The 14,140-nt window shown below is 37.0% G+C and overlaps 1 protein-coding gene across 3 annotated transcripts; it reads left to right on the top strand.

Annotated features, from left to right (window-relative positions):
• Positions 1-400: 400 nt before the first annotated feature.
• Positions 401-12,834, top strand: nesd (SHC binding and spindle associated nessun dorma). 3 transcript variants are annotated; one of them, XM_028309769.1, is made up of 11 exons: positions 401-496; positions 615-795; positions 1,055-1,268; positions 1,669-1,898; positions 2,370-2,530; positions 3,002-3,212; positions 3,885-4,057; positions 5,458-5,565; positions 6,063-6,134; positions 7,968-8,038; positions 11,648-12,834. In XM_028309769.1, the coding sequence occupies exons 2-11, from the start codon at positions 615-617 to the stop codon at positions 11,739-11,741; spliced, it is 1,515 nt and encodes a 504-aa protein (XP_028165570.1). In that variant the 5' UTR covers positions 401-496; the 3' UTR covers positions 11,742-12,834. The 3 variants fall into 3 exon arrangements, with proteins under 3 accessions (XP_028165570.1, XP_028165572.1, XP_028165571.1); XM_028309771.1 differs by lacking the exons at positions 5,458-5,565; positions 6,063-6,134 and adding an exon at positions 7,446-7,553 and having other exon boundaries at positions 7,896-8,038; XM_028309770.1 differs by lacking the exon at positions 6,063-6,134 and having other exon boundaries at positions 7,896-8,038.
• Positions 12,835-14,140: the final 1,306 nt, after the last annotated feature.

Below are 14,140 nucleotides of genomic sequence, written 5' to 3'. Positions count from 1 at the left end.
GGGGTAAAACGGGATCCACGCGTACGAAGTCGCGGGCGGCCGCTAGTAAATAATAAACATACTCGTAGAAGCTACATAAGTTATACATTAGACGTTTAATTAGACGAAGTATGGATTTATTTCATAAAATTGCCGTCTCCTTTTATTAACGGATGCTGCTCGAAGTTAAGTAACGTTATAGAAATAACGTTACTGTTGTTGCTATCGAATAAGTTTGCGTGTAACAAAACGCTCACTCACGTCAACATCCAATGCTACCAATATAACCCTTCAAATGAATAATTTTTAAACATAGAATTTACTCTGCTACAACGGTATAAAGTTGGTTTTTGATAAAACTAAGATTAATAGTTGCATGATACCAACCGACCAAAACGTAAATGTCAAATTGCCAGATTTTGAAAAGTTGAAGGTGAACGGTTGTTGTTTTAGTTTTAAAATTTAATTTCAAACATTTTCTCTACAATTTTTCCAATATTAGAACAAAAGACGAAAGGTAATTATTCTGAGTACTGAAGTCAAAGTTTTTGTCTTATTTGCATCACGATCGGTGTTTAAACAGAGTGAGGTTTGAACTGCTCCCATGAGTCACCAAGAAAACAACTTTTTCGTAGATGCCGGCGGTGCACACTTTCTCCCGTAGTGATAACGAGATCCTGCAGGAGTTGCTGCGGGTATTCAGCTCGGGCCGCGGGACGGCTCGCGAGCAATGGAGTTTGCAAGCGGAGTTACTGGTCGAGCCAGTTGGGTGGGACGCTTTGTGGAAGCTTTCCAAGGAGTTCTGTAAAAGATTCGGTCAGTTTACTTAAAACTTAATGGTATATGACACCTTTTCGGACCACTAATTATTCCTTATTAATTTAATCTTATATCTATTTTCTTCTTTTCGTGTCGACAACAAACCTCCACAGTGTCAGCCCAAAACTCCGCCACAAGAGTGGCGACTGGCGTTGTCAGTAGCACTCATCAAATCCTCCTGAGTGCAGTCTTAGTTTAAATCTTATTTAAAAAGTTAATAGATCAATTTTCTAAAAAGTATCTCTGCAATTTTCAGATGTAAGATTCCCTTGCATCGCCTACGTAACAGTGACGTCAGTAGACTTCGAAGTGCTGTCAGCTTGTGTGGAAGTCCTCAGTGTGCAGCATGAGACAGTGTCGTTGCCTGAAATGGTTGTAGATGTGCCACTGATTGATTTGTGGCCTACGGTCAAGCAACGTGAGAAATGCATCAACGCTGCAACTACTGCTGAGTTTATAGACTTACTGAGGTTGGTAGTTCTGAAATGAAGTAAATAAATCGCTGAGCGGGCGCCTTTTCAGCATGGCTCAGTAATATTTAACCTCTGTACATGTATGCACATAAATGTTAATGCTGAATAAAGGTATTCTATTGTATTCTATTCTATTCTATTAATATACTTAGACAAAGACTATAAATTGCATATGAAAGCTTGTATTAGAAGTAAAAACCCTGCATGTTTAAAGTTTAGGAAGTAAAGTTTTAAGTGATGTTTTACAAGAACACATAAACCACATACGTGTGAAAATATTGTGCTCATACTCACTTATATTTAGCTTAGTTTTTAAGCAATAATAAATTAAAATAGGAGTAATTATAAACCAAAATAGTTTAACAGTTATCGAGAGTTCCAATGATTGCTTTTACAGGTTCTATTACAATGATATATGGATGCCATGGGACGATCAAGATGATAAAATCCTTCTTCCAAACACAATCGAAGACCGCATGTCTCTCTGGTCAGATCTGCACAACGGCACAATACCACACTGTGTTGCTCGGTCCATAACTTTGTTGAGGAGCAGTGCTATAAATGCACACGATAAGCTGAAGGAATTGGACTCGTCACTGTGCGAAGGTGATCTGGCTGATGAAGATGGTAAGATTCCTTATAACATCAATGTCTGTAAAATAATGCTATGTAGAAGATTTTAATAATTTTACTCAGGAGGCAAATGTTACTCTAACAAGCATATCTTGTAATCTCATTCTTTAACATTTTAACAAAAAAATTGCTAATCTTTATAGTTTGTCTCAAAACTTAATATAACTACCATGGAAAAAAAGTATACATTATAAGGCTGAGTTGCACCACCTTACTTTAACCGTAACTATAACAATATAACCAGTGCTTTTTGTATGCAGTTTGAGAGATTTTTGATGTTTGTTACAGTCAAAGTGAGATGGTGCAACCCAGCCAACGTCTTACTCTTTATAGCAGTTGTTGTGCAGTCTCACATAGCCACAGATTTATGTTGTTTTCTAACTGTGTCTAAATTTTACTGTGGCTCCCCCTTCCAGACTTGTATGTTATTATTGATATGATAAACAGTATTATTCTTCTTTACAGACTCCCTGCTGCCACCAAACTACATATCACTATGTGCAGAGATGAACGCTAGACTAGATGGGCTCATGTCGAAATGGACACTGTATGAAAATCCACTCATCAGAGAACAGTACCTAGCCAAAGCTAAGAACAGGTGGCAGAAAAACAAAAGTAAAAAGAATGTAAGTTATTTATCAATATTTTAGTGTCTATAGTCCGGTCGCTGAGCATGTAGAATTTTGTCCAATGACCCTAAGCTACCCATCCTCATCGCTCGCGCGTAATTATGTTGCTGTCGCGACTGTGCGACGGGCAGCCGCAGTGAGTGCAAGGATGGGTAGCTTGGGGTCATTGGATAAAATTCTACGTGCTCGGCGACCGGGCTTTATCTATTCTCAAGTGTGTATTTTTATAATTTCTCTACATCATTATTAGTTTATTTCACCTCTACTGCAAGAGGAAGACTCTAATTTGCCAAAGGCTAGTAGAAGATTTAGCCTAAACTCCCCACCTGTCTGTTCAGGCCTGATGTTCGCATAATTGTCCTTTTGTTGCCTATTGCTATGTGAAACAGTAGAGATGGTCCTATTCTACTCTGGAACTACACAACCAATTTCTCTTTAGACTGTGTAATTTTTATTGTTTTTTTCTAGGTGACAGCTCTCTGGCAAGGAGGCTCCATATTCGAGTTTGATGAGATCTCGAAGTTTTTGAAGGCTCGCATCACAAACAACCAAACACTGACAGTTATGGTCTCCGCCGAAGATGCCCTAGCATTGGAACCAGAAGAGGTTGTGGTGTGCAGTCAGGAATATGAAATACCGGAGATGCCGCTGTCGCAAATATCCATCTGCAGTTTTAATGGTTGGTTCAAATAATACAAGAGGATTCAGTTTATTTTTACCACAATGATAGCTATTGTTTTAGCGCTCTACAGTTGGCGCCACTCTAAAGGAAGGTCACTGTCACTTGCTAGTGGCGAACACATTGGCGCCAAATGGTGAGCGCTAAAGCGGTGCGACTTTCGCATTTGCACTCAACAGGATGACTGTAGAGTAGGGTCATGTCAATCACCAGTGGTGCTAACTTTTAAGTATAAATGCAATAGTCTTCATTAGGAACAACTGAGCCTGAATATTATGCACGCAATCATTTTACGCTGATCAGGGTGAAAGTGGAACCAAGCTTAACCTGGATTCCTTGAACACAGGAACTGGTTATCTTACCATTGACTGCCTAAACACAACAGCCCCCTTAGACAAAACGCACTTTTTGATCGAATCGAAAATCGAATCCGTCAAAACTCCATACAAAAAAGGGGCTTTTCGACCACTTTTCGACTGGTTTGCGATTATAATGTACACTTTGTCTAGACCCACAGAGCTTATAACATAGATTTTAATCATGTTTTGTGTGTATAATTGCATGTTTAAGTAATTGTTATCTGTAAGACAAAACAAGCTTTTGATTGAGTTTTAAGTTGATTTATCTTAAGTTTTGTGGCTACAAACTTCATAACTCAATACCTTGTTTCAGGATCGACACTAAAAGCGAGCGACATGCGTTCCTGCCTGCTGATGCTGAGCGAAGAGTGCCGCCTACGCCAGCTGACGCTGCCCTGTACCCTCGTCAACACCGTGGTCCTTATGCGCTCTGGAGAACTTACGCTGCATTCTTGCTCTTTTACTGGCGACACACAAGGGGCTCAGGTATAGTGAAGTTCGTCATCTATATACAACGTGTCCCAAAATTCAAGGATAAGCCGACGCCACAGGATGGACATAGTCATGACTACTTTAGGAAAAATAAGGAAAAAAATCTATTTCAATTATTTTTTAACTTACACAATAAATTATGAAATTCGACGAAAATTGACACCCCTTATGATATTTTACATTACCACAACCACAATTTTTCAAATATTCCTGTTTTCCTGTTTATATCGGCAACTTAAGTAGTGCTGCTGTCCACCCCAACTCTTAAAACCCCCAGAATCCTTGCAGTTTTTACACAAAAGTTAATCAAAATATGTTATTTCCTTAAAATTTTCAACGATTTTTACTTTCACTCCACTTTGACTCATCGTTTTGTAAAAAAAAAGTATGAACACTACTGCGGCAAGTTTTTTATAAACTTGACGCAACTATCCAAGATTCCAAAATGGTATAATACTCTAAGAAACTTAGTCGCAAAAAAGATATGCGTACCATTTTTACAAGCACTTCCCTTGTTAGTTAGTATGGGATAAATCTTGCAACTGAATTTAAAACCAGTTCTCCTTAACCAATTGAGCTGAAATTTGGTATACTTGTGTAAGTACAATGACAATGCAATATTATGGTACCATAGAGCTGGATGGAGTCTGGAGCTGGCCATAGGAACTCTTAACGAATCGGCGGAATTGCATCAAGTTTGGGTTCGTTGGACTTGTCTTTTCGAGCACTTTAGTGCTAGATGATGTCTAGGGTCCTGATGATGAAGTCAAGAACGACTCAAGAACAGCTGAACCGATTTAGCTGAAAATTGTCAGGGAGGTAGTTTAGAGCCAGGAGAAGGACATAGGATACTTTTTATCCCGTTCGAAATAAAAAAAAGTCTGCTTATTTATTGCCATTAAGGCGGAACAAAGTTCGCCGGGTCAGCTAGTTATTTATAAAAGGGATACACTTGACTATATATGCGTGAGTGTCTCATTTTTTAGCTGACGTTGTACTCGTGGTGAAATTAAAGTAGTTAAGTTTCTTTCTAAGTGCACTGAACTGATTTTGATTTTTGGCATAGAGATAGTTTGAGTCCCGAGAAAGGACATAGGATAGTTTTTATCCCGTTTTTTGAAACAGGGACGCGCGCGATAAAGTTTTTCTGTGACAGACAAAATATGTACGACAGCCTCGGTGGTCAAACTGGTGTTGTGAGTACAACCCAAGTGGGTTGGAGATGACTACTGAATATGATAGCTCATGAAATAAGTCAAAGGTTGTTGTGACCCACAGCATACAAGAAATAAATTGCAGCTTGAATTGCGACGTTGTTACAACTCATTGCTATTAACATTTTTCTAGGAAGTACCATTAAAAGTACAATATGCATTATATGTTTAATTTTTCAGAGTAATTTCGCACAAGGCATCGTCGCGATGGCTGGCGCCAAGATCCTCATCGAAGACTGCACGTTCGAAAACTTTTATTCTGGCATTGTGGTTCACAAAGGTGCACAGGTGTGTAAAGAATAACATATCAAAATTACTATAAGTAAATGGACAAACTATGGCAGTTTATGTGCCATTGTATAATAGTTATCTACTGATTTTAAGTATTACAGTTACAGCCATGTAGAGTGACGCCCGTATTCATAAACGATCCTTGCTTTCACTTAAGCAAATCGAACGCACAGCGTTGAATAGTGCTCTGTGATTGGTTCGTGTGTGACCCTGTGCGTCCACGCGCACTGTGAGACTACATAGTAATGTTTGTGAATACGGGGTAAAGTAGAAACATGATTTTAAAATTTTCCCGTTATATTAAATCTGATAGGAACCTTATAAATTGACTTATTATTTCGGCTGTGTTGCTAACTTGCTACAGCCGTGTAGTCAAAAGTAGACTTGACTAAAGTTGCGATTTACTCCCTTTGCTTACTTTTAAGTTATTTATAAGCTTAAGTATATTTTTCTACGGAATGTATTGTATAGTCCCTCTCATTCCTAACCAATAGGTGGAGCTTCGCAACTGCCATTTACGCAACTGCGGCGTGGGCATACAGATGTATTCCGGAGCTCGGGTACTGCTCAGTGCTNTAGCGCTCATCAGTTGGCGCCACTCTAAAGGAAGGTCACTGTCACTTGCTAGTGGCGAACACATTGGCGCCAAATGGTGAGCGCTAAAGCGGTGGGACTTTCGCATTTGCACTCAACAGGATGACTGTAGAGTAGGGTCATGTCAATCACCAGTGGTGCTAACTTTTAAGTATAAATGCAATAGTCTTCATTAGGAACAACTGAGCCTGAATATTATGCACGCAATCATTTTACGCTGATCAGGGTGAAAGTGGAACCAAGCTTAACCTGGACTCCTTGAACACAGGAACTGGTTATCTTACCATTGACTGCCTAAACACAACAGAGCTTATAACATATATTTTGATCATGTTTTGTGTGTATAATTGCATGTTTAAGAAATAGTTATCTGTAAGACAAAACAAGCTTTTGATTGAGTTTTAAGTTGATTTATCTTAAGTTTTGTGGCTACAAACTTCATAACTCAATACCTTGTTTCAGGATCGACACTAAAAGCGAGCGACATGCGTTCCTGCCTGCTGATGCTGAGCGAAGAGTGCCGCCTACGTCAGCTGACGTTGCCCTGTACCCTCGTCAACACCGTGGTCCTTATGCGCTCTGGAGAACTGACGCTGCACTCGTGCACTTTTACTGGCGACACACAAGGGGCTCAGGTATAGTGAAGTTCGTCATTATTTACTTGACTATTTGACTATTTGCGTGAGTGTCTCATTTCTTAGCTGACGTTGTACTCGTGCTGAAATAAAAGTAGTTAAGTTTCTTTCTAAGTGCACTAGGCTAGGACCAAGTGGCTCCTATAGAGGTTATCACTGCAGCTTGCAATCTATACTAATACTATAAATGCGAAAGTAACTCTGTCTGTCTGTCTGTCTCTCTTTCCTCTTTCACGCCTAAACCACTGAACTGATTTTGATGTTTGGCATAGAGATAGTTTGAGTCCCGAGAAAGGACATAGGATAGTTTTTTATCCCATTTTTTGAAACAGGGACGCGCGCGATAAAGTTTTTCTGTGACAGACAAAATTCCACGCGGGCGAAGCCGCGGGCGGAAAGCTAGTAGTAGTTACAATATGTACGACAGCCTCGGTGGTCAAACTGGTGTTGTACTCGGGTTGGAGATGACTACTGAATATGATAGCTCATGAAATAAGTCAAAGCGTGGTCAAAGGTTGTTGTGACCCACAGCATACAAGAAATAAATTGTAGCTTGAATTGCGGCGTTGTTAGAACTTATTGCTATTAACATTTTTCTAGGAAGAACCATTAAAATACAATATGCATATTACATGTTTATTTTTTCAGAGCAACTTCGCGCAAGGGATCGTCGCGATGTCTGGCGCCAAGATCCTCATTGAAGACTGCACGTTCGAAAACTTTTACTCTGGCATTGTGATTCACAAAGGTGCACAGGTGTGTAAAAGAATAAAATATAAAACTTACTATAAGTATGGTAGACAAACTATGGTAGTTTAAGAGCCATTGTATAATAGTTATCTACTGATCTTAAGAATAACAGTTACAGCCATGTAAAGTAGAAACATGATTTTAAAATTTTTGCGTTATATTAAATCTGATAGGAATCTTATAGCTTGACTTATTTACGCTGTGTTGCTACAGCCGTGTAGTCAAAAGTAGACTTGACTAAAGTTGCGATTTATTCCCTTTGCTTACTTTTATGTTATTTATAAGCAGATATTAGTATATTTTTTCTACGGAATGTATTTTGAAGTCCCTCTCATTGCTAACCAATAGGTTGAGCTTCGCAACTGTCAATTGAGGAACTGCGGCGTGGGCATACAGATGTATTCCGGAGCTCGGGTACTACTCAGTGCCACTGCTATCAGCGACTGCAGCGAGCAGTGCGTGCGATGTGAGCTGGAAGGCAGCCGGAATGAGTGAGTACAGTGTTTATCATTCCTATGTCGCCCGCACGTAATGCTTGAACCACACCAACACGTGCAGATCCGCATCGCCGACGCAATCACGGCGCGATCATAGGGAAATGACAGGTCGCGTGAACTGTCATGGGTCGCGCGACCTGTCATTGGCCTTTGATCGCGCCGGCGATGGCGATCTGCACGCGTTGGTGTGGTTGAAGCTTAACTCAGTGCCTGATGTATGGGACCTTCATGTAAGGGTGTTTTTGTAACTTCAAATGACAGCGAGACTTCAGATTTCTTTTAGATTTATATGCTCTGATTTATCCCAACTAATATTATAAATGCGAAAGTAACTCTGTCTGTCTGTCTGTCTGTCTGTTACGCTTTCCCGCTTAAACCTCGCAACCGATTTTGATGAAATTTGGCATAGAGATAGTTTGAGTCCCGGTAAAGAACATAGGATAGTTTTTATCCCGGTTTTTGAAACAGGGACGCGCGCGATAAAGTTTTTCTGTGACAGACAAAATTCCACGCGGGCGAAGCCGCGGGCGGAAAGCTAGTATGATTTATATGTCTTATGTCACCCCTCCCGTGCCACCTGTACCTTAGGCACTGACTGAGTTAAGGTATCTAGTTATTTAATTTTTAGCGTTAAGCGTTGCATCTCAAGCTAATTTGAAAATTATATCGAATTGTCTAAGGCGGGAAGGTCTCTAGACCTATAACCACAGAATAATAATAAGTACTACGTACAGAAGTTTTACTTCGCGAAGGTATTTAAAAAAATGTATGCTCAATGTCATTAACAATATGGTGTAATTTAGCTTGTCTCAAGAGTCAAGCAAGTTTGTCAGAAGTTTTGTTGACAAACGTCAGTGATCGGTACTGCGCCGAAGCTATAGGGCTGACTTCGGTAAAATGATGTGACGTGAGGTGCCAATCTGCAGAAAATGGCGGAGGAAATACATGATTTAGCATGAATTATCATGAATAATATTAACTACTTATTTACGGTAATTCTTTCCCAATTCCATAAAATTCAACACTTAGAAAGTGACAAAAATCTTTAAAATAGGTAGTTGAAACAAACCACAGCTAATTTTCATAGTGGACTGTACTATACGATAAACATGTCAGTCAATTTGACAACCTATGTCGGAAACATTATTCAATGAAAATATTGTCCGAACCCTTAGTATTTCTCTTCGACAAATACTTTAACACATTGTGTACCACTTTTCTTTCACGACTATAAAAAGATTTGAGCAATTTAATTCACAAAATCAATTGCGCACATTTAAAATAAAGTTTGTTTACACTTTGACAGCAATAGACTGACATGCAAGGTGACATATCAATGAAGTTTTCAGTTACTGTTGCCATTAAAAGAAATTAGTACCATTAGTTTTCCGCAACATGGCGAGGGTTTTTATGTTCCTGGTCAGGCTATAGCATGAAACATGAACAATATTAACTACTTATTTAGGTACCTCTCAGTGTCTTGAGACAACTTAAAAAAGTACATGCTGTGTTTTTATTATTATTTAGGCAGTTAAATACTGCACAGTATTTAGTACACCATTTTCTTTATTTTTTTCCATCATACACAAGAATACGCGTGCGTGAGTCAATGTTCGCTCGTATGTGAGGCCTTGTCGAATAGTACTCTTGTAGGGGGCAATCGTGCGTGTTTTGTTTTCGATGTAAACTCGCGGAGATGAACAGGCCTGCTATAACGAAGAATGAAATAGCCAGTTTCTACAACCAAGTCGATCTAATTGCGCACCTCGCTGGAATGCGACTCTCTCGCACTTACCCGTACACCTCTCCACGTTTACTCCATCCGTACCACACCGTTGATGTGACGTCACGACCCCCAGTTAACTCGACCGGGTTGTATGTGGTTGAGGATTCCGGGTGAAGATTGTTTCCACCTTCATCATCAATATTCCAACAGGTGAGATGCAGACCAAGAGCTTCCTAATTGCGGTTAAAAAAACATAATTATCAAGCTTAAGTCCACTGCTGATATAGGCTTCGCCACAGTGAAGCGAACGGCTCTGGGCTTTCCGCAACCATATATCGCATCAGTCCACCGGCGATTTTCAGTCGGTGCTTGAAACGGTCGTCAACGAAATTCTGAATTTTGAGCACTTATTGACTGAAATGGTTTGAAATAAAGGAGTAATAACTGATATCGATGCCTCCTAAGTAAATAATCGTAAGCCACAAAATATCAATTTTGATTTTATAAGCATTTTATAATTACTAAAATACGTATTATCGAACCCGCGAACAAAAATTGCAATATCATTTAAAATAAAAGATTTTTCACACGTATTCAATCGTATGTAAACTAAACTAAACTGTTGTTACTAAAATTAACACGAGACGACGACAGCAAGATTACTCTGATGTTTGCCCCCTTTTTAACCATATGCTACCTATAACCAAAGTTAAAAAAAATACTTGGTAAGCCTTTGTACTAGAGGTGTCATTCCAGCGGTGCATTACCAATTCTATCACAATCTTCTTGTAGATTCTTCTAATCATAATGCTGAGACGGATTCAGATTAACTTTTTTTAGTTATAAAGTTTTTTACCTATTATTGATTACTTATAAAAAAATTACTGAATTATCATTAATTATTATTCATGTTACCTATTATATAGATTCCTTATGTGCAATTTTTGAATAATATTAGAGGCTTTAATAAGATTAAATACTATTTTTTTAAAGTAAGAACAATAACTTTTATTAAAGTAATAACACGATGTAACTTTGTTAATTGATTTTATCAAGTAAGAATAGATTTTGCTTATTTTAAGGTTAATAAAGAAGATAAATATTCCTTTTATCACTTTATAAATAAAACTTTTTAATTTAGTCGTAATTACTATGTTTCAAAAATAATCAATGTTTATTAGAAAACAATTTTTTTTATTTGATCTCGTCAGTTAATTACTTTTGATTTAATTATTTGTAATAACTTCACATTCTATGTTAATTTAAAATTATTTTAATTATATTTTCATAAGAAAGAAAGACTGTTATAACGTGATTCTTTGGTACAAATTAATAAATAAGGTATTTAAAACAGAGGTTTCATTTCAAGACTTTCATTGTGTTCAAATTGATTTTGTGAATCCTTTTGTCCAAAATAGATGAGTACCTAATTGAATAATTTAGTTTTAGCATGAATTTACAATTAAAAATTAATAAATATGTAACATACCTTCGACAGTATAAATGATTATGTTCCCGTACAATGGAGTATGTGGCTCTTACTATATATTTTACCTACAGCTAGACAAAGTAAATAATTGTATAGTTATGTTACGATTTCTATGACTAATTTTATCCGCCGTAAAACACCGTAACAACAATATCTCCAAAACTACAATATATTTACAAATAAATGTTATTGTATGAGAATACACCTTGTATCGACTATATGTTTTGAAAAAATCGTACCCCTAGCTCAAAAGATGGGAAAACTGCACACATAAATATCTTTAAATGGCTCTACTGTAAAGTTTGGTTTTAAGACATACGATAGTTTACTTAGGAGGCATCGATATCCAATGTGTTAATTACAATTTTAACACATTTTTCTTTTACAGAATGGATGGCCTGACGATAATGCCCAACTGCAAAATTGGGACAGGGAAGAAAGATGACATCTTGATGGTTCAGCAAGACGTGAGCATTTTGTAGCCAATTTACAATCATCTCTGATTTTGTCCAAAGTTGAGCCATTTTTGTAATTTAGTTAGTGAGTCTAACTTCGAATATTACAGTTTATTTATGTATTTAACCAAGATAGTACAGTTGCACACTGTTGAATTTGCAAACAATTAAATTTTTTGTGGTCTAGTAGGTAATATTACCATTTGTTACATCATATTGTTATTTTTGAAGTATGTCAACTCTGAACAAAATTTAACTTTATATCTATCAATCCTTTTTTGAATGTGCCATTATTATTATCTATCAAGGTGATCATATCACCATCGAATGGAATGAAGTGGATGCAAAAAATAATTACATAATCCATGATGATCCAATCCGATGTATTTCTTAACGTAAATAATATTTATATTTCTTTGATTACACCTAATGTTTTAAGTTAATGTTGTAAATCTTGTTTAATATACCTCAATGTGCAGCATAATATTTAAAAGTGTAAGGGCACCCCCAAATTAAAGATGTGACGTTGCAGTGGCATCACTAAAGAGCCACTGCTGTGCTTCTTCAAGCCACGATAGCCGAACGGTGAAGGGGTCGGAGTGGCCGACTCGTGATCCGGCGAACGCTGGTTCGGTCCCCGCCGCCGCTCGACTATTGCGGTGAGCTCAATCGTGACACAGGCATATTTAGCTTAGTACGAGGGGCTACGGGAGTATTAGTAATTTGTGCAATAACAAATTACAATTACTAATAATTTTTAAAAATAAGCCACGATATAATCTTATCGAGGCATTTTATAGATTTTAGATGAGTCAACACAAAATTTTAACTCTGGCTTGTGATTTAGTTCTAGAAATTACCTTTTTGTGAACAAAATTAGTCACGTCATTGCAGTGTCATAAAATATAATTTAAGGGCGTCGTAAATTAAAAAATTTAATTATTATTATCATGCATTATATCGTTTGAATGTTGAGTATGCATGTAGCAATAGCTTTAAAATATGTTACGTTTTACTTACATGGTAGAATAGCCATTTATATGTTTTTTTTATATTATTTAGGATCTGATAATGTGAATGTGAAAGTGGAATAAATGTTATTTTATAATATTAAAAAGTTTTTTAAATGTGTTTAATTATGATAACTAAATCTATTCGCAAGACACTAAAGCCGGGACCAGACAGGTGGAACACGGAATGTGCAATGTAATGAATATACCTAGTATGAGCAGCACTTTACATGTAATGTTCATAGTCCACACGTAGAATTCGTGTTTCATTACACGTAATCTTACATTACACATTACACCTGTCTAAACCCGGCTTAACGTTTTGTGCGACGTACTGGCTAGATATCGATACTCTATCGATAGGTATGGGCATGCCCGTTAGCGTAGATATACTTAAAAAATAACAGTGGCACGTGTAAGGAACTGATATACATACAAACAGTAACTGGCATGTGTATCGCCGCCTTTAGAACTATTGACAACCTTATTGTATAAACCAACATACGTATACAGGGTGTGTCGTAAATAGTAGTCCAAAGCAAAGGGGTCGATACACTGTACATTGAAGTACCACATACCAGTATTAAAAAAATATTTTTATCAAATTGGTACCTTGGTTTACAAATTTGATTACATATTAACTAAGTATTGTAAATTTTTTTTTACAAACTGAATTTTAATAAACAACTTTTTTTCGAAATTCAGTACTCACTACCAGCAAATCGGTTGACTTTACCTTTACTTTTTGAACATCCTTTAACATAATGTATTTTTTTAAATACTGGTATGTGGTACCTCAGTGTAGTCTATCGACCCTTTTGCTTTGTACCACTATTTACGCCACACCCTGTATATTTAAATTATATTGTAACTGTATGTTTCCCAAATATAAATCAATAAACATGGTTATTTGAGTGAACACTGCACTAAAAGTCGCCCGGCAAACGAAAGGTCGTGGGTTAATTCCAGCCAAGCAGTTCGATTTTTTCAAATTATTTATAATTTTCATATTAACATCGTATCGTATTGTAAATAAATAATTAATTTACTTTATTATAGTACTGTCACTGAACTCGTTGATAAAAACCAAGGGCATAATTTTTTGTTTAAATAATGTGTAGAGATCTTGTAGGTCTGCCTCTACAATACAGTACAGTTGACAACACATATCAAAATATTTATTGCAAAATCGCATCTATCAAAACGTAATAAGGTATAACAGTGTTTAATTAATTTAATCTGCGGTCGCCTGTACATATGTATTATTACCAAACTAACAACTGAGTTATACTCAGTAGGTTTTGTGTAGGTATGTTGTTTAATTAAAACATTAACGTATCATACCTTTTTCACTTTGAAACGTGAATTCAAGTTGATTAATTATATGAAAATAAAGTAAATAGCGTGTAAAATGTT

Source organism: Ostrinia furnacalis, unplaced genomic scaffold (assembly GCF_004193835.3).
Source record: "Ostrinia furnacalis isolate ACB-3 unplaced genomic scaffold, ASM419383v2 OfSCF2829, whole genome shotgun sequence".
Lineage (NCBI taxonomy): Eukaryota > Metazoa > Arthropoda > Insecta > Lepidoptera > Crambidae > Ostrinia > Ostrinia furnacalis.
This window is presented reverse-complemented; position numbering and strand designations above follow the sequence as displayed.